The 21497-nt window shown below is 44.0% G+C and overlaps 1 protein-coding gene across 1 annotated transcript in view; it reads left to right on the plus strand.

The window, feature by feature from the left end:
• The window catches only part of LOC124616214 (lachesin-like), a 954519-nt gene that overhangs the window by 901547 nt on the left and 31475 nt on the right, over positions 1-21497 (plus strand). Inside the window, exon 9 of the mRNA XM_047144518.1 lies at positions 19701-19814. Within this exon, the coding sequence (XP_047000474.1) occupies positions 19701-19814 (114 nt within the window). The remainder of the gene's footprint in view (positions 1-19700; positions 19815-21497) is intronic.

Consider the following 21497-nt stretch of genomic DNA (forward strand, 5'->3'; position numbering starts at 1 on the left):
ATGGTGAGAGTTTGTTTATTATAAACATGGCCGGTTTCGGGAAAATTATATTCCCCTCTTCAAGTGAACAGATTTACTGGAACTAGAGAGGAATATAGTATTATTCCGTGTAGTACATTTGAAAATGTAAAAAACTAACTACCGTGGGTAATTGCCTTACAAACATAGCAGAGAAAATCCGATCATGTTAGTCAGTTTATAAAAGAGACAACCCAATCGCATTTCCTCGGTTATGTTTGTAAGTGAATTACCGTCGTTAGTTACTTATTTACGTTTTCATATGTACTATACCGACTTAAGCTATATTTCTCCCTTGCTTCAGTAAATTTGTACACCTAAATTACGAATATAATTTTACCAAAATCGCTCGTGATTATAATAAAATAAAGTCACAAATGAAGCGGATATTTTCAGTCTCATCTTGCACCTCAGTAGCATATAATTTGTAAACAAAATCCTATGAAGTAATAAACGATATTAGTTTTTCATGCGTCATCTACAGCAACATTCTTTTTTCTGCAGAGAGAATAACTTTCCGAATGACGTAGTTCACATTTCAGCTTCGATTGTTATACATACTGAAATAAGAAAAGAAGGCTCTACTAAATTGATTCAAGTCGTTTGAGAAATCGTTACATGTAATAGGTGCTGCGGAGTCTCCCTGCTACGTTCATTTAATAAACAAATATTACAATTTGTATTATCACGTCATCCTAGCTTCTATATGATGCTGATCATTCTTAGGCGAAATGTCATCGGATTCTACAATCGATTCAAATATTTTCTTCGGCCGTTGGGATTGGTAACCGTATTATACTCTGTATTCCTCTGACATAACAACAACATTCCACCATTTAAGGATGTCCTTCTATCAACGGCATTTTATCTACCCGGCACATTTTACTTTTCAGTATCTAGCTACGAATAATTTGTACACGATATCAGACTTGCTGACTCTTTGTAGCTTTATGATTTTCAGACTGTAGTCCCTTATCTTAGGCTGTATTTCCTCAAACTCCTTAAAGTGACATATAAAATACCCTAAAAAGCAAGATTCGGACATTTCCTTTACTTCTCTTTCACGTAGACTTTACTAGTGCTCCCGGAAATCAAAATATCTCCTTGAATAAGTAGATAAAACAAGGTCTTTAACTTTTAGTTTATGCATCAGCACTCAATCGAATTGCAGGTTACAATCTAGGAATTTTGTCTTAGTTTCTCCCAATTGGTAATCGGGCTATTGGTTATTTACACCATTTTTATGAGATATCATTCGTTAGTGTTCTTTGAAGGCCTTTACTCTTCTCAGAAATTGGAAATCCATTGCAGTTATCTTTTTATAACAGAAACGTGAGTAAAAGTCAAGTATACAATTTATATATCTTACTGCTGACGTTACCCAGTTAAAGGCTATGTTTGGTAAGTACTAGCGCTATTGCATAAAAGAGAGCAAAGAAGCCACATCATTTGTGAGAAAGAGGTGTGACCCTGTAGTAACAAGCAGTTACTTACATCGTTGGAAATATCCCACTGTGATGGCATATCCAGGGACGTATCATTTCTGCATCGTCTCCTGCTAAAGTGATATGGTTGCACGAGTTACTGAAAGTTGTACTCTAAAGATCTCTCACAGGAAGATAAAAAATGTACGATGCTAAAGGGCTGGCTACAATGCAAGATCCGAAAAGTGACTGTCACGATCTGACCATGAAGTTACTGTACTGCAAATATGCTTTCAGGAGCGTAATTACGCGTTCAGAAACCCGTACTCTTCGCGACACTTGTTTGGTAGCTTCTCAGGATTTTAACTTTTTCTGTATTACAAATTCCGCGTTGGATTTGGTAAGCGAAGGATTTTTCAATTAGTCGTTGTCATCTCCTGTCTGCTATCTCCTTATGCCACAATCGAGTCATGTTGGTTTTGAGCATGTGATGCAGTGGCATAACTAAATCTAATTACGTGGAACAGTTGCTGTTACGCAGCTATGTTTAAAATAATAAATCTTCTTTCTGAATTTTCCTGGCATATTACATTTTATGTTAACATGCTACGCACTGATCATTGACATTACTGAAGGAAAGTAGCACCTACAGCAAACGTCTTCAATTTCTTGTCGTTGGTATTCCACTCGTTCTCTACCCTCTGCGCCCATTTCCTAATGCCTTACCACATAGCCTGAAAGCCTTTCCTTTCTTTTAGTTAGTGTTTTCCACATATTGCTTTCCATGCTGGTTTACTTATTATTCCACCTGATTATCTGCATCATCCTGCAACAAGACTTCTTTTTTCCGATTATCCCACAATCCACTATTCACTTCCATACAATGTTGTATTAGAGACGTACATGGTTAGAAATTTTATTATGAGGTTGAGGCCTATGATTGATACTAGTTGACAGTATGATGTATATTAGCTTCCCTAGTCCTTCATGCTTTATTTTGCTTCCAAGTTAACATAATTGCTTCACTTTGTCAAATACAAGGTCGTCAGACCGTCATAATTATCTTTTCTGTTACTCCTCAATACTTCCGTATTTCTCTACATTACTCTCAATCCATATTCTGTAATCAGCCAACAGTCCCATTCACCAAGTCATATAATTCTTTTTCACTTACACATAGGTCAGCAATATCATTTTGATATCCGTTAATCCTGAATTTTAATCCCACTTCCCAACCTTTTTTCAATTCCTTCGTTGCTGATTCCATATACATATTGTGCAGTAGAGGAGAAGCTCTGAATCTTAGTCTCACGCCCTTTTTAATCTTAGCACTTCTGTCTTGATCTTCCATTTTTACTGTTCCCTCCTGGTTTGCTTTCTTTTAGCATTTCAACCACTTATCCATATTTTTAGATTTCCAGACGGTTTTCGACACCGTTCCTCACAAGCCTCTTCTAACCAAACTTCGTGCCTACGGAGTATCGCCTCAGTTGTGCGACTGGATTCGTGATTTCCTGTCAGAAATGTCACAGTTCGTAGCAATAGGCGGAAAGTCATTGAGTAAAACAGAGGTAATAGCCGGCGTTTCCCAAGGAAGTGTTATAGGCCCTCTATTGTTCCTGATCTACCGGTATATTAACGACATAGGAGACAATCTGAGTAGCCGTCTCAGATTGTTTGCAGATGATGCTGTCATTTACCGTCTTGTAATGTCATCAGATGATCAAAACGACTTGCAAAATGATTTAGGTAAGATATCTGTATGGTGCGAAAAGTGGCAATTTACCTTGAGTAAGGATAATTGTGAAGTTATTCACATGAGTACTGAAAGAAATCAGCTCAATTTCGATTACGCTTAGTCACACAAATCTGAAGGTTGTAAATTCAGTCAAATGCCTAGGGACCACAATTACAAATAACCTAAACTGGAACGATCACATAGATAATATTGTGGGTAGAGCAAACCAAAGACTGCGATTCATTGGCAGAACCCTCAGAAGGTGCAACAGGTCTACTAAAGAGACTGCTTACACCACGCTTGTCCGCCCTATTCTGGAGTATTGCTGAGCGGTATGGGATCCGCATCAGGTGGGACTGACGAATGATATCGAAAAAGTACAAAGAAGGGCAGCTCGTTTTTGTATTATCGCGAAATAGGGGATATAGTGTCACAGACATGATACGTCAATTGGAGTGGCAATCATTAAAACAAAGGCGCTTTTCGTTGCGACGGGATCTTCTCATGAAATTTCAATCGCCAGTTTTCTCCTCCGATTGCGAAAATATTCTGATGGCACCCACCTACATAGGGAGAAATGATCATCACGAGAAAATAAGAGAAATCAGGGCTTACACAGAAAAATTTAAGAGCTCGTTTTCCCGCGTGCCGTTCGAGACTGGAACGGTAGAGAGACAGCTTGAAGGTGGTTCATTGAACCCTCTGCCAGGCACTTTATTGTGAACAGCAGAGTAAATCACATAGATGTAGATGTATCCTCGCTACAGCGTAGACGTACTTTTTGTGAAGATTTCAAATATCTTTAGTCATTTTACGATGCTGACTGCGTTTTATGGGTCGAAAAGTTTGTTAAAGGTTGGAAAGAAGTTTCATTAGTTCAGCGAAATACGAGAGGTTTCTTTGTTTAGTATTTATTTGGTATACAGAATCAAAAACAGGAATCATCGAAGAAGAACAATTTGTAAAGATAACGTGTTCAACGTCCAATTGGATCACGATTCTTTTAGTAACGCGCTGCATGTAATGTGTTCTGAAGACACAGCATCTCCTTTCCCTCTGCCCCCTCCACCCCACATCTCTCTCTCTCTCTCTCTCTCTCTCTCTCTCTCTCTCTATATATATATATATATATATATATATATATATATATATGGCGAATAGACGGCAACCTCCCGGAATTAGAGACTGAACCACTTCTTTCATTCCATTGAAAACACCGTCATGTATAGACTTCCGTCGAAGTCTGTGTTAATATGATTAAATACCCTACTGGATGTACTGCCACGTAATTTTGTGAAATACATGTCAAAATACTAAAGTATCCATTTCAGCTTTGTTGCAGCGGCCTTTCTTAGCGACTAGACTGATTTATCTGGGCCTTGAGTGCGTTAATATAATACATTCTTAACAGTGTCACGAAACCGCTGATGTCAAATTATATTTAATTGGCTCTAAAATACCACTTGTTGGTGACATTAGAAGAGGACCGAACATATGGCAGACTGTTCGTTTGTTACCTGGCTTACTGGTAACTGTTAACTCACTGCAAAACGGTGACAAGCACGCGTTGGCCACGTGCTGTTTGTCACGGAGAATCGGCACCAGTTACGTGTGCACTGTTTTTCCAGCTGGTGCTTGGAGTGTGTGTTGTTCAGAGACATCGTTGTCCGGTTGTCACACACGGACCGTCGTCTGAGAGTTTCCGGCAACCGTGACAAATGGTTCAAATGGCTCTGAGCACTATGGGACTTAACTTCTGAGGTCATCAGTCCCCTAGAACTTAAAGCTTCTTAAACCTAACTAAGCTAAGGACATCACACACATCCATGCCCAAGGCAGGATTCGAACCTGCGACCGTAGCGTTCATGCGGTTCCGGACTGTAGCGCCTAGAACCGCTCGGCCACTTAGGTCGGCCAACCATGACACTGGGAGCCTGTAGGCACCTTCTCCGGTGTGGCTCTTAACCTGCGTCTAAATTACAGCTGAATCTCATATTTTGAGTTTGCGTCTGCCCTGTTACCTCGAAAGTACTCAGGCTTCCCGGAATCTTATAGGCTTCGACAACCGCGATGGTTCTCCACGAATGCCGATCTATTGTGCTGCTCCTCTACGTAGGTTGTAACAGGCCATGGGTTTCCCCAATGTAGGCAGCAACGTACTCACAATGTATATTTCTATACATATTCGTTGTTGGGGGCTTCAGTGCATCCTCAGTAGAACCTTTCAAATTCTGTGTTCTGAATTTTATTGTTTCACTATTTTACATAAGATGACGTGGCAGTACACTCATAAAGTTTTTAATCAAATAGCAATAGGTACACAATTACAGTATACAGCCCATTATAAGGATCTAATAAAAGGAAGTAATAATCCATGTTTTTTCCTTTTATTACGTTTTCTGTGATTCTTCATTCAGATGTTAACCAGCTTTCTTCATAGAAAGTGTACACCCCTAACAAGGACGCCTCGCCGTTGTAATTCATTCCAGCCTGTAAACGGAAAATGCTTCCGAAATTAAATTGTTCCGGTTAATTGCGACTCTGGAAATTAATTAAGGAAATATTACTTTCGGCCCGGCTCTTTTGGCGGAGGAATAAAACACGATCCGACCGCGGCAGAAGACGCGATCCGCGCGGCGCCCAGAAATACGCAGTAATCGCCTTATGATTTAATTACCGGCGGTTCAGATTACAGGGCCCAGCCGCGGCGTGGGTGCGGGGTGCGGATGGTGGTGGTGGTTGGAGGAAGGGGGGGGGGGTGGCTGGGGTGGTGTAGGGGTACGGGGTGGGTGGGTCGGTAAGACGCGCCGGGACCGCGGAAGGAGACCATGGCCCACTGGCTAGAAGGCGGCGGGGCGGCGTGGCAGAAGCTGCCACTTTGCGGGGAGCTGGCCCTGCACTGCCAGGAGCTGAGGGGAACGGCGTCGTTAGCGACCTGCTACCATCCTCTGTACTGACACTTTCTTGATATAATCAGCACAGAGGAGGTTAAACAACAACAAACTCATCTCAACAGTACTAAAGTTGAAGACTACGGCCAGATCGAGAATACTATGCTAAGGCAGCTCCCATCTGATACCAGATTGTCACTGTTTCTTTTTTTTTCTTTATTGTTATTTTTAAACCCGTACAAACAGGCAGGCTGTCAGCAGCATGTGACGCTGCTCTTCAGCCATAGAATAGACAAAGAAAGAATAGACAGAAAGAATACACAGAAGTTACATAACGGTGGGTAGTAAAACAGTAGACACATAAAAACAAACACGGAGCCGTGCACACTCGACGATAATCCACACTACAAACTGTTGTCACGACGCACAAACACTGAAGATGTCGATGGCACAGGTGAACGATGGAGTGCGACGGTGAACACTGAACACTGAACACGACGGCACACTGATGGCGATGATCTCCGGCGCGCGAATGTCCACGTAGCGTGTGTGAGTCCGGGGACCTGCCAAGAGGGGTAGAAGGGTGACGGGGGGAGAGGGGAGAACAAAGATGCCAATGGCAGAGGAGATGGGAGGAGGAGTAGAGGGACAGGGGAGGGGAAGCCTGGGGTAGGAGTGGGGAGAAATGGAGGAGGGAGGGAAGGGGGAGAGAAGGGAGGGAGGGTGCCCAAAGGAGCAAACACAGGAAGAGGGAGGGAGGGTCAAAGTTGGTAGAAGGGGTAGATGGAGGGGAGGAGGGCATCATCAGGGAGAGGGAGCTGGCGGAAGCCACCTTGGGAGAGGGTAAGGAAGGTGGAGAGATGGAGACCGAGTGGGACATGGGAATACAGGCGCGGCAGCGGGCGGGGGTGGGAGAGGATGGGGGAGACAAGCGGGTGAGGAGGATCGAGTTTTTGGGAGGTGTACAATATCCATATCCGTTCAAGGAAAAGGAGGAGGTGGGGAATGGAATGTGGCCGTACAGGATCCGCGTGGGGGAGGGGAGACAGATGCGATAGGTGAGGCGGAGAGCATGGCGTTCAAGGATGTGAAGGGATTTGTAAAAGGTAGGGGGAGGGGCGGAGATCCAGGCAGGATGGGAGTAGCAAAGGATAGGGCGGATGAGGGATTTATAGCTGTGGAGTATGGTGGATGGGTCCAGACCCCACATACGGCCGGAAAGGAGCTTGGGGATACGGAGTCGGGAGATTGTCACTGATATTTTGAACCATATATTCAGAACTGGCGACTAACCAGTGGCATGGAAACATGCAGAAGTAACTACCATTCCCAAACAGTGGAGGGATGCACGTCTCCCACAAAACTGCACGGTGAGTCAAAACGGACTACACAACTTTGGAATGATACAGAAATTGATTGGGATAACCTACATAATCAGTAGATATGTCATTTCTTAGCCAACACCCTCAAGTCTGATTCATGTGGTGCATCAATACCCCATTCCGCCACCAGGAGCGCCAGCGTAGTGCTCAGTGACAATGGCTACTTTCACTGGTGCGGAGCCTGCTCACTTTGTGTTATGGTTTCATGACACGAGCTCTGCAACAATTGTTTGACGTAAATTTCGCACCAAGTACACTAAACATCCCCCAACAAGTACCCTTACAACTCGGCACAAGAACTTTGTTCACACGGACTGTTCGCTGCGAAGTGATAAATCGCCAGGTTGATGATTATATCAAACAGGTTTGGGAGACATCTTCAACTTTTGTAGTCCTGTCTTCCTCAGTTGCGTGTATTGTTACGGTATATTGATAATTTTTACTTATGGACCGTCTGACAGCAACTGAATTTTAGTGCCATACGCGTTTCGCCTTTATTTTCTGCAAGGCATCATCAGTGGCAGGCTGCGTGGATAATTTCTTACATATTACGTTCCTGTTGCATTTTTGGTGTGGTTCTTCTTCTAATGAATGCCAATTTTCGGTTTTTTCCCCACATTTCACAGCACTATGAACTGGACGCTTGTTTCAATGCAATGTTTTGGTTTCTATTGCCAATAGAAATAAGGCAGCGTGTGGCATGAGGGCCTCCTTTACAACCTTTTTCTGCTGGTCTTACCGACTCAAGCGTGCGGCTCCTTGCGTCTTATATGGAAAATAGGCCTTTTCATGTCCGTGCCGGCCATGGTATCTGCACAGCTAGGGCAATAATGGCGACTGCGCCACAGGGATCCATCCTTGGGCCCCTGCTGTACTCACACTTTTCTACGGACGTCTCCAACAGGGAGAAGGTCCATCTAATGCTTTACCCAGATGATACAGCGCTCCGTGCACGCTGCCTGCGAGTTGTGTTGCGGTGGCGCTTACAACTGGCCCGTGGCACTTTAGGAGCATGCACGACCAAGTGGCGTCTTAAAAGCCAGATAGTGATTACATGCGGCGTAGAGTGACTGAAAGCTTCATCAGTGGAATTAAAACTCAAGTTGAAAGGATATCAATGACACGAATCGCTGATACAGTGCAATCGTGGGTGAAAGTGAAGGAGAATTACATTATCTTGTGAATCGAGTGAACAGTCTAACTAGAACAGAGTAGGGACTGAGAGTAAATTGAAGAAATATGAAAGTAACGAGAAGTAACACAAATGAGAGCAGCGAGAATCTTGACAACAGGATTGATGGTCACGAAGTAGGTGAAGTTAAGGAATTCTACTACTAGGCAGTAAAATAACCAATGACGGACGAAGTAAGGAGGAGAAGCACTCTAGCACTGGAAAAAAAGGGCAGTCTTAGCCAAGAGAAGTCTACCAGTATCAAACATAGACCTTAATTTGAGGGAGAAGTTTCTGAGCAATTACGTTTGGAGCACAAAGTTTTATGGTCCTGAAATATGGTGTGAAATTCGGCACAGAAGGCAATATAACTATCAGAGATGTAGTGTTACAGACTAATGTTGAAAATTAGGTGGATTGATAAGGTAAGGAACGAGGAGGTTCTGTGCAGAATCGGAGAGTAAAGGAAAGGAATATGTGGGAAACACTAACGGGGGAACAAACAGAGTGGTAGGACATCTGTTAACACGTCAAGGAATCACTCCCTTGGTACAAGAGGGAGGTGTACAGAGCAAAAGCTGTAGAGGAACACAGAGATTGGAATACGTCCAGCAAATAATTAAGTATGTTGGCTGCAAGAAGTGCTCGTCTTTGATAAAGAGGTTGGCACAGGAGAGGAATTCATGGCGGGCCGCATCAAGCCAGTCAGGAAAGTGATGAATAAAAAAAAAAAAAAGAATGACTGTGTATACTTTACCGGTGCGATTCATGCAAGGTCCCATTGGAAGCAGGAAAGTACCTTGCCGTAGTACTTTCCACGAACGCTACATATAGAAGAGGTCAAAGGGAAAGCGTTAGGTCGCCTGAAAGCGCTGTACTCTCTTTTAAACACAGTATCGACTATTCATTCACACTGTGGCATAACGGAATACCCAGTCCTGATACGTCCAGTGGTGGATTAAGCGGCCGTAGTGTGGGGGAAAGCCACCGACTGTCAAACACAACGGTTATAATGGCTGCAGGGCAGCGTCCTCAGACTATCTGCATCAGGCGAGAGATTGTCCGACGTGCGCATTCCATGAACGGTTTGGTATCCGTACTTACGCGATCAATTCAGACAGACTGCCCGAGTTTTCTACGAATTGTCGAGGCAGTCTGAAAACAGGCTCATAGTGTCTCTGACAAATCAAAGGCACCGTCACAGGATACGAGGTGACCAGACCTCCTCCGTGAGTAAATTCCGCGAACAAGAGATTCAGTACACCAGTATGCAAAAATGTAAATTCTAAAGAAGAGAGGACATATAAAACCGAGACGCCAAAGTAGACAAGTTGAGAAAACGCAGGAATAGCGCAAAACGCTTACCCTGAAAAGCCACATGGCAGTAAGGTAGGGCTGCCAGAAAGGAAATGAGGTGGGGTGACATCTGGTAGTCACCTCCTCTTGCAACACTTGACAATCCTTCATCTATTTACATCTTGCCGTCGTCAGAAAGTTTATTCACGTTATTGGCCATCGAAATTTTAACGCCATGAAAGTGACATGTAACAGACGTCACATTGGCATGATCTATTCTACATGTCTGGATATGCCAATTATAAGCACGTCCACCAAACTCGCAAAGTAGGTACGTGTAAAGACATCCACATTCTGCATATAAGGATAGATTACACAGTGGCTTTCTCAATCTGAACTCCCATTTCTGATGCGAATATGAAATCGATCGGCTCACTAGGGCAGTACTCAACAGTAAGCTGATTCTTAATGACCCCACTAAGCTGGAACTGACCTAGAATCAGGCTGCAATCCCTTGGTTCGAGTTTGCAATGTGAAACTAAAAAGAATAAAAAAAGTGACAGTAAAATATGATCTAAGAAAACCGAAGTAACCGTTGGTAAAAAGTGAGGTGAAACTCAAACTTAATGAAAATCTCAGAGAACCATGTAATTTTGTGAGGGTAAATAATTAACAATTTAAGTGGAAGAGTCGAAAACATCAAAAGAGAAATCTTATATCTGAAACAAGAAAAATGACGAAATATTACAACTAATACATCAAAGAAGTAGGTGCAAATCAAATTCAGGTGAACGTAAAAGACTGAACAAATTACCACAGATGGAAAAGGAGAAAAAGTGAAACCAAAATGCTCAGAGAGAGAGTTAACAAAGTAAATATGACAACCCCAAAGTTTACAAGAAAGTAAAGAAATGACTGGAAGCTTCCGTGCAAGACCGTCATCTACATTAGTATGCAATGATGGTAAGATGACCATCGACAAAAATCGAAGAATACATGCTTGGAAGAAATATGTGAAGGAACTTTTTCTTGGCGATAGGCCAGCTCCACCTGGAGTCTCTGTGGCTATAGGACGACATACACTCCTGGAAATTTAAATAAGAACACCGTGAATTCATTGTCCCAGGAAGGGGAAACTTTATTGACACATTCCTGGGGTCAGATACATCACATGATCACACTGACAGAACCACAGGCACATAGACACAAGCAACAGAGCATGCACAATGTCGGCACTAGTACAGTGTATATCCACCTTTCGCAGCAATGCAGGCTGCTATTCTCCCATGGAGACGATCGTAGAGATGCTGGATGTAGTCCTGTGGAACGGCTTGCCATGCCATTTCCACCTGGCGCCTCAGTTGGACCAGCGTTCGTGCTGGACGTGCAGACCGCGTGAGACGACGCTTCATCCAGTCCCAAACATGCTCAATGGGGGACAGATCCGGAGATCTTGCTGGCCAGGGTAGTTGACTTACACCTTCTAGAGCACGTTGGGTGGCACGGTATACATGCGGACGTGCATTGTCCTGTTGGAACAGCCTGTTCTCTTGCCGGTCTAGGAATGGTAGAACGATGGGTTCGATGACGGTTTGGATGTACCGTGCACTATTCAGTGTCCCCTCGACGATCACCAGTGGTGTACGGCCAGTGTAGGAGATCGCTCCCCACACCATGAGGCCAGGTGTTGGCCCTGTGTGCCTCGGTCGTATGCAGTCCTGATTGTGGCGCTCACCTGCACGGCGCCAAACACGCGTACGACCATCATTGGCACCAAGGCAGAAGCGACTCTCATCGCTGAAGACGACACGTCTCCATTCTTCCCTCCATTCACACCTGTCGCGACACCACTGGAGGCGGGCTGCACGATGTTGGGGCGTGAGCGGAAGACGGCCTAACGGTGTGCGGGACCGTAGCCCAGCTTCATGGAGACGGTTGCGAATGGTCCTCGCCGATACCCCAGGAGCAACAGTGTCCCTAATTTGCTGGGAAGTGGCGTTGCGGTCCCCTACGGCACTGCGTAGGATCCTACGGTCTTGGCGTGCATCCGTGCGTCGCTGCGGCCCGGTCCCAGGTCGACGGGCACGTGCACCTTCCGCCGACCACTGGCGACAACATCGATGTACTGTGGAGACCTCACGCTCCACGTGTTGAGAAATTCGGCGGTACGTCCACCCGGCCTCCCGCATGCCCACTATACGCCCTCGCTCAAAGTCCGTCAACTGCACATACGGTTCACGTCCACGCTGTCGCGGCATGCTACCAGTGTTAAAGACTGCGATGGAGCTCCGTATGCCACGGCAAACTGGCTGACACTGACGGCGGCGGTGCACAAATGCTGCGCAGCTAGCGCCATTCGACGGCCACCACCGCGGTTCCTGGTGTGTCCGCTGTGCCGGGTGTGTGATCATTGCTTGTACAGCCCTCTCGCAGTGTCCGGAGCAAGTATGGTGGGTCTGACACACCGGTGTCAATGTGTTCTTTTTTCCATTTCCAGGAGTGTATTATAGTAGAAGTAATTAGATCAGCAGTACAGCCGACAAAAAATGGGATGAAATCTGAATTCCTTAAGTTGTTTGATGATGAAAAATTCGATAAATAGACAAAACTATTCAATTAACTATATTATTCGTGTACTATTCTCCTATAGCTGATTCAGAATCTGTAATCTTGCCAGAAGGATGAGCTAAAAATGTAGTGATTTTGTAACAGTATGTTTGATGAGTCATAAGGTGTAAAACATCATAAAAGTTATTCACAAATGTTTCTGAAGAACGAATGACACCTACACAGTTCGGCTTCAGAAATGCTGTCCGTACGCAAGAAGCTTTAGTCTGCTTCCAAGTCTTACGCCAGAGGTGTAGAAACATAAGCCCTATCGTCCATGCCTGCTGTTTTCATAATCAAAAAGCATTAAAATATGGCCGGCGTGCTAAAAACAGTGGGACAGATGACAGAGACCTCCGGATCATAATTTATCTCTAGTTGAATCAATATGCTGCTAAAACAGTAAAAGTTGGGAAATAGATTGAAAATATGCCGCGGAATGAGGCAGGGCTCTGTTTTGTCACCAGTGACATTTAATCCTTATTCGAAATACACATCAAAGAAACTCTTGAAAATGCCGGAAAAGGAATCGTCTTGAATAGAGACAAGCTGAATAGCATCTACTACGCTGATGACACACTAGCATTATTTTGGCTTTTCAGAGTTACTCTGAATGACATCACTACTTCTGCGATGGTACTTTAAAATAGACGACTGATAGTTTCCGACCCCCATCACTCTCCAGTTCCGAGATTACGGTTCGTCTCCGGTGACTTCTCCGTACACGGTGCCTTAAATCCTAATAATTCTTCCTTCCTAGAACAGTCTGAGAAGTTTTGCCCGATACTGCCCACGTCCTCCAAGAACTGTCCGTTGAAAATTTAAAGTTCATCTTTCCTAATACTCTGGAAGCCCTTCTCTTTCTCCTCTCTGTCTGTCGGGATCGAGGCTTCAGCAGCCTCTCTGGCCCTTTTTTACGTTCACATTCTTTTCTCTCTACAACTTTTCAACATTTAATAGTGTATTCGAAGCCTCCAGTGAGCGGGGGCCATCTTTAGCAGATCCAGAAATATGTGGTTTTCATGAGGATCGTACCGTAATACGAAGAGACAGATGGCACTATTTCGAACCACATGTTGTGCTTTCCGAGGTATGACCTGCGTAGAAACGACCTTTCTAGAGATATTTCACAATCTAGAATCTTGAGCAAAACGCTCCAGCGGGCTAACATCTTCATGCTGGTCGTTTATTTCCCCATCCTATTCCGTCGTACTGGATAATGAAGACTGGTCACTAAATAAATACCCGCAAGTCTCTACTTTGCCCTTTATAAAGGCTTTTCTACGGAAGGATAACAATTTAAAGTTACAATATGCCGAATACCTGAAGTACTAAACTACAAACCGGCCGGTGTGGCCGAGCGGTTCCAGGCGCTTCAGTCTGGAACCGCGCTGCTGCTACGGTCGCAGGTTCCGATCCTGTCTCGGGCATGGATGTGTGTTATATCTTTTGGTTAGTTAGGTTTAAGTAGTTCTAAGTTCTAGGGAACTCATGACCTCAGATGTTAAGTCCCATAGTGCCGGCCGAAGTGGCCGTGCGGTTAAAGGCGCTGCAGTCTGGAACTGCAAGACCGCTACGGTCGCAGGTTCGAATCCTGCCTCGGGCATGGATGTTTGTGATGTCCTTAGGTTAGTTAGATTTAACTAGTTCTGAGTTCTAGGGGACTAATGACCTCAGCAGTTGAGTCCCATAGTGCTCAGAGCCATTTGAACCATTTTTGAACCCATAGTGCTCAGAGCCATTTGAACCATTTTTTACTAAACTACTTGTGGAATAAACATATTAAGAGTTTGATCAAAAGAATTGCTATTAATACAGAGTAAGAATATTCGTGGATTTGGAACGCCAGTACTGCGGGTGGTGGAGGGTACTTCGAACAAATATTAGCAGTTTATTTACAATTCCTTTCGAGTATCTGAGTGGCGGAAAAGTAACAGTGTATTTGACATTTCACGCAGAATAATTGCTCTAATGTTACTTTCATCGTCTCCACAGCTGATAAGCAAAGGTGTTAACAGAACTGTGGCTCAGTCTTCCATGCACACAAGTTCAGTAAGTTGCCTAAAACGCCATTCTTCCGAAGATCGCAGTTAAATGTACCCTATAACCCGAATTACGCTTTCACATGTGCTACAGCGTGCCGTAACGAGTCTACCAAGGTGTAACTGAATTCGTTCGGTTTCTGCTATTCCGTCTACTTATTAAGAACTAACGTTGGAGCTGCTCTTCATCGTTAGTGGACTAAGAATCTCGTTTGGGACCATCTTTGCAGATGTACTGCACACTCCTCCATAACCCTACCAACAAGTCGAAGCCTTCCAGTCATCTCCCCAACTACAAATTTTTGCATTCCTCACATTTCGTACCACTTCTTCACAACGCCTATAGATTTGTCTATGATATGACGTGCTCCAGATATTCGCCACTGACCTCATAACCTGATGCTTGCTTTATATAGATTTAAAGAGAGTTGACATTCATCACACTAAGATCAAAATCTTTCCCTAGGCCGGCCACTGTGGCCGAGAGGTTCTGGGAGCTTCAGCATGGAACCGCGCGATCGCTACGGTCGCAGGTTCGAATCCTGCCTCGGGAATGGACGTGTGTGATGTCCTTAGGTTAGTTAGGTTTAAGTAGTTCTAAGTCTAGGGGACCGATGACCTCAGATGTTAAGTCCCATAGTGCTCAGAGCCATTTGAACCCTTTCTTCCCCTAGTTTCTCAGCATTCTCTTGCAATTGCCCAACAACATTAACTTCCTGTATAAAACAGCATCTTTGGCGAGCTATTTGATTTTATTCTGCGGTCTAAGGCCCTGCAGTGATGGACTGTGTGGTCGATCCCGGCAGAGGTTCGGGTCCTCCTTGGGGCGTGGGTGTGTGTGTTCGTCCTTACGGTAATTTAGGTTAAGTAGTGCGTAAGCTTAGGGACTGGTGACCTTAGCAGTTAAGTCCCATAAGATTTCACACACATTTGAACATTTGATTTGATTTTACTCTGATCCCCACCGCCCTTCTCTGTAGATACATACCGTACTTCATCGATAAACATACATAGTTTACCTTTCCCTGAATACATAACTTCATATTTCGCGATATTAACATGTTGTTAACAGCATTTACACCACGCTCACTCCTCGTCACAAGATGTGGATTAATATTACTAAAACTTCACCAAAACTTCATGGCCATCAGTGTCACCTCCAGAAGGATTCAGGTTACAACCAGGACTACTCGACAAGACATTAATGCAGAATGACATGCACCTATCGTACTTCTACAACTACATCTGTATCTTACGGTGTGTGACAGAGGGTACTTTTTTAACACTGTCACTTGCCCCCTTTCCTGTTAGAGTCATCAATGGTTCGTAGGAAGAATGAGTGTTGGTAGGCCTCCGTGCGGGCTGGAATCTCTCTAATTTTACGTCCGTGTCCATCTTCCGAAATATACGTAGGAGAAAACAATAGCCGGCCATTGTGGCCGAGCGGTTCTAGGCGCTTCAGTCCGGAACCGCGCTGCTGTTACGCTCGCAGGTGAGAATCCTGCCTTGGGCATGGATGAGTATGATGTCCTTAGGTTAGTTAGGTTTAAGTAGTACTAAGTCTAGGGGACTGATGACCTCAGATGTTTAGTCCCGTAGTGCTTAGAGCCAGTTGAACCACTTGAGAAAACAATACATTTGCTGGCTCTTTCAGGAACATATGCATTGGAATTCTAAAACGAAACCAGACCCTGATGAAGAATTCTTCTTTTACAGCGTCTGCCACTGGCCTTGACTGAACATCTACATGATGCGAAACTTCCTGGCAGATTAAAACTGTGTGCCGGACCGAGACTCGAACTCGGGACCTTTGCCTTTCGCGGGCAAGTGCTTTACCAAGGTAAGGTAGAGCACTTGCCCACGAAAGGCAAAAGAGCCGAGTTCGAGTCTCAGTCCGGCACACAGTTTTAATCTGCCAGGAAGTTTCATATCAGCGCACACTCCGCTGCAGAGTGAAAATCTCATTCTGCATCTACATGATGCATTCGCCCTTACTATAAGTGGCAGTGAAATGAAAACCAATCTCCCATAACAACTGGACCATGGAATGGTTCCAACCAAAAGAAGTTAGTATGCGGGTTAAGACATTTATTACACAGGGAGACGCAATGACCAATTTCTGTTTGGTAGACGCGGTCTCCTGCTGACAGATTCACAACGGTACTCACTCCTGCACTTTCTCGTGCGAATGAAACCGACCTCCAGGTGTGTCTTCCTTCATGCCACCAATCATGTGCAAACCACATGGTGGAAGATCCTGGCCAATGATGGATGTTGCAGTGTTTCCCAAACAAATTGCTGAAGTGTAGCCTTCGTCCAATTGTAAGTGTGGAGGCGGGCACAATCGTGCAACAGGATGATCCCATCTGACAGCATTCCGACAGCCCACATCTACCCTGCCAAAGAAATCTAAAGCTGTTCCCACAAATTCCGGTAAGGTCATCATGACCTCCTTCTTCTACTGCAAGGACCCCTCTGCTCGTCGAGTTCCTCAAGCGTGGAACCAAAATCAATGTGCAGCGCTATGAAGACGTTGCAGGAAATGCTGCGCGCCATTGAGTCCAAACGCCCAGAAATGTTGTCGGCCGGAATTATTCTATTGCACGATGTCGCACGCCCCCACATTGTCAATCAAATATTTTCTGAGATTTGGTTGGAAAACACCGCAGCATCCCCCGTACAACACAAATCCTTTATTGTATGGCTTTTAGATCGTTGTCGACCTGAAGAAAGACATGCGTGGGCTTTGGTTCCAGTCGGCTTAGGAAGTGCCGGAGTGGGTGAGGTTGTGGATTCGTCTGCGGCCGACCCCGTTCTACGAAAAAGTAATTGAGTGTCTTGTCTCCCAATGGGATGTATGTATTAACGCTTGTGGTCATTGTTTTTGAATGGAACGATTCCATGGTCCCATTGTGGCGGTTGTTCGATTTTTGTTTGAGTGCCCCTTATATTTGAGCGGCTAACGACATGCCTTGTTAAGCTTTAGATCATCTCAATAAGCTCTATCACTAGTAAGTGGTATCCGTTTTCAAATACACTACTACCCATTAAAATTGCTACACCAAGAAGAAATGTAGATGACAAACGGGTATTCATTGGACAAATATCTTATTCTAGAACTGACATGTGATTACATTTTCACGCAATTTGGTTGCATAGATCCTATAAAATCAGTACCCAGAACAATCACCTCTAGCCGTAATAACGGCCTTGACACTCCTAGGCATTGAGTCAAACAGAGCTTGGATGGCGTGTACAGGTACAGCTGCCCATGCAGCTTCAACACGATACCACAGTTCATCAAGAGTAGTGATGGCGTATTGTGACGAGCCAGTTGCTCGCCCACCATTGACCAGACGTTTTCAGTTGGTGAGAGATCTGGAGAATGTGCTGGCCAGGGCAGCGGTCGAACATTTTCTGTATCCAGAAAGGCCCCTACAGGACCTGCAACATGCGGTCGTGCATTATCTTGTTGAAATGTAGGGTTTCGCAGGGATCGAATGAAGGGTAGAGCCACGGGTCGTAACACATCTGAAATGTAACGTCCGCTGTTCAAAGTGCCGACAATGCGAACAAGAGGTGACCGAGACGTGTAACCAATGGCATCCCATACCATCACGCCGGGTGATACGCCAGTATGGCGATGACGAATACACGCTTCCAATGTGCGTTCACCGCGATGTCGCCAGACACGGATGCGACCATCATGATGCTACAAACAGAACCTGGATTCATCCGAAAAAATGACGTTTTGCCTTTCGTGCACCCAGATTCGTCGTTGGGTACACCATCGCAGGCGCTCATGTCAGTGATGCAGCGTCAAGTGTAACCGCATCCATGGTCTCCGAGCTGATAGTCCATGCTGATGCAAACTTCGGCGAACTGTTCGTGCAGATGATTTTTGTGCTGCAAACGTCCCCATCTGTTGCCTCAGGGATCGAGACGTGGCTGCACGATCCGTTACAGCCATGCGGATAAGATACCCGTCATCTCGACTGCTAGTGATGTCGGCCGTTGGGATCCAGCACGGCGTTTCGTATTACCCTACTGAACCCATGGATTCCATATTCTGTTAACAGTCATTGGATCTCGACCAACGCGAGCAGCAATGTCGCGATAGGATAAACCGCAATCGCGGTAGGCTACAATCCGATCTTTATCAAAGTCGGAAACGTGATGGTACGCATTTCACCTCCTTACACTAGGCATCACAACAACGTTTCACCAGGCAACGCCGGTCAACTGCTGTTTATGTATGAGAATTCGGTTGGAAACTTTCCTCATGTCAGCACGTTGTAGGTGTCGCCACCGGCGCCAACCTTGTGTGAAGGCTCTGGAAAGTTAATCATTTGCATATCGCAATATCTTCTTCCTGTGGGTTAAATATCGCGTCTGTAGCACGTCATCTTTGTGGTGTAGCAATTTCAATGGCCAGTAGTGTAACATAAATTCCAGAGTAAACAGGTAAGATATTTCACACACGTATATAGACTGAAAAAAGTTGTAAAAAAAATCAATTGTACAAGTAATATTTTAGAGTAGTCTCTGTCAGCTCTTGGCTGTCGGTGTATCGAAAAAAGGAAACTGACGAACATTTATATTAAGTTACAACCTCTAGCGAACATGAATCACAATGAAATAATTTACAGAGTTTGTAGTTCAAGAAAACAATCCAGAACATGTTACTTAATTCGAAATAAAGTAACAGGAGTGTTGCCAATATCCTACCCATGATTTATGCCACAGAATCACAGAAGGTATGTAAACTAGCTTACTTCATTATTCTAATAGCAATGTATTCACTGTTTTATACTGCTAGATGTCGGGATAATGTATCTAAGGTACTTAATTTCACTGCCGTCAGCTTGTATTTTATACGATTATAGTCTATTCTTTAGAGATATACATAAATATTTTTAGAATTTAAAATTTTGAAACTAATACCTGTAACTCTATGAAACTGTAATGAAACTACGACTTCCTAAGTGCCTTAACACTTCCTTATTAGCAGCAATTAGTCATCCAATTTTAAATATAGAAATAGTACCACAAAAACTTGCAATCTGTGCATAAATAGTCTTTATGGATCACTAATATCAAATGTATTTCCTGTATCTTCGCATTTTTATAGGCTCCAAGTACCAGTCGAATCTCAACGAGATCGATAAGTCGGAACAGAAGTCACCTCCTGAGGCGTCTGGCAAAGGGATGCACCGCGACTGGTTGAAGCCGGAGCTCACTGCAGGTGCGTAACTCCGTTGATTTCCGATTCATTTAAAGTACTAACCGACTGCTAACTGAACAAAAATATCATTGGATATTTGTAACGTTAACAGGAGAAATAAAACTGGCGTTCTACGGATCGGAGCGTGGAATGTCAGATCCCTTAATCGAGCAGGTAGGTTAGAAAATTTAAAAAGGGAAATGGACAGGTTAAAGTTAGATATAGTGGGAATTAGTGAAGTTCGGTGGCAGGAGGAACAAGACTTTTGGTCAGGCCAATACAGGGTTATAAATACAACGTCAAATAGGGGTAATGCAGGAGTAGGTTTAATAATGAATAAAAAAAATACGAATGCGGGTAAGCTACTAAAAACAGCATAGTGAACGCATTTTTGTGGCCAAGATAGACACGAAGCCCACGCCTACTACAGTAGTACAAGTTTATATGCCAACTAGCTCTGCAGATGACGAATAAATTGAAGAAATGTATGACGAAATAAAAGAAATTATTCAGATAGTGAAGGGAGACAAAAATTTAATAGTCATGGGTGACTGGAATTTGGTAGTAGGAAAAGGGAGAGAAGGAAACGTAGTGGGTGAATATGGATTGGGGCTAAGAAATGAAAGAGGAAGCCGCCTGGTAGAATTTGGCACAGACCACAACCTAATCATAGCTAACACTTGGTTCAAGAATCATAAAATAAGGTTGTACACATGGAAGAAGCCTGGAGATGCTGACAGATTTCAGATAGGTTATATAATGGTAAGACAGAGATTTAGGAACCAGGTTTTAAATTGTAAGACATTTCCATGGGCAGATGTGGACTCTGACCACAATCTATTGGTTATGAACTGTAGATTAAAACTGAAGATACTTCAAAAAGGTGAGAATTTAAGGAGATGGGACCTGGATAAACTGACTAAAGCAGAGGTTGTACAAAGTTTCAGAGAGAGCCTAAGGAAAGAAATGGCAGGAATGGGGGAATGAAATACAGTAGAAGAAGAATACGTAGTTTTGAGGGATGAGGTAGTGTAGGCAGCAGAGGATCAATTCGGTAAAAAGATGAGGGCTAGTAAAAATCCTTGGGTAACAGAAGATATATTAAATTTAATTGATGAAAGGAGAAATTATAAAAATGCAGTAAATGAAGCAGGCAAAAGGGAATACAAACGTCTCAAAAATGAGATCGACAGGAAGTGCAAAATGGCTAAGCATGGGTGGCTAGAGGATAAATGTAAGGATGTAGAAGCTTATCTCACTAGGGGTAAGATAGATACTGCCTACAGGAAAATTAAAGAGACCATTGGAGAAAAGAGAACCACTTGTATCAATATTAAGATCTCAGATGGAAACCCAACTCTAAGCAAAGAAGGGAAAGCAGAAAGGTGGAAGGAGTATACAGAGGGTCTATACAAGGGCGATGTACTTGAGGACAATGTTTTAGAAATGGAAGAGGATGTAGATGAAGATGAAATGGGAAATATGTTACTGAGTGAAGAGTTTGACAGAGAACTGAAATACCTAAGTCGAAACAAGGCCCCAGGAGTAGACAACATTCCATTGGAACTACTGACGGCCTTGGGAGATCCAGTCCTGACAAAACGCTACCATCTGGTGAGCAAGATGTATGAGACAGGCGAAATACGCTCAGACTTCAAGAAGAATATAATAATTCCAATCCCAAAGAAAGCAGGTGTTGACAGA

The sequence above is a fragment of the Schistocerca americana genome, chromosome 5 (genome assembly GCF_021461395.2).
Source record: "Schistocerca americana isolate TAMUIC-IGC-003095 chromosome 5, iqSchAmer2.1, whole genome shotgun sequence".
Classification (NCBI taxonomy): domain Eukaryota; kingdom Metazoa; phylum Arthropoda; class Insecta; order Orthoptera; family Acrididae; genus Schistocerca; species Schistocerca americana.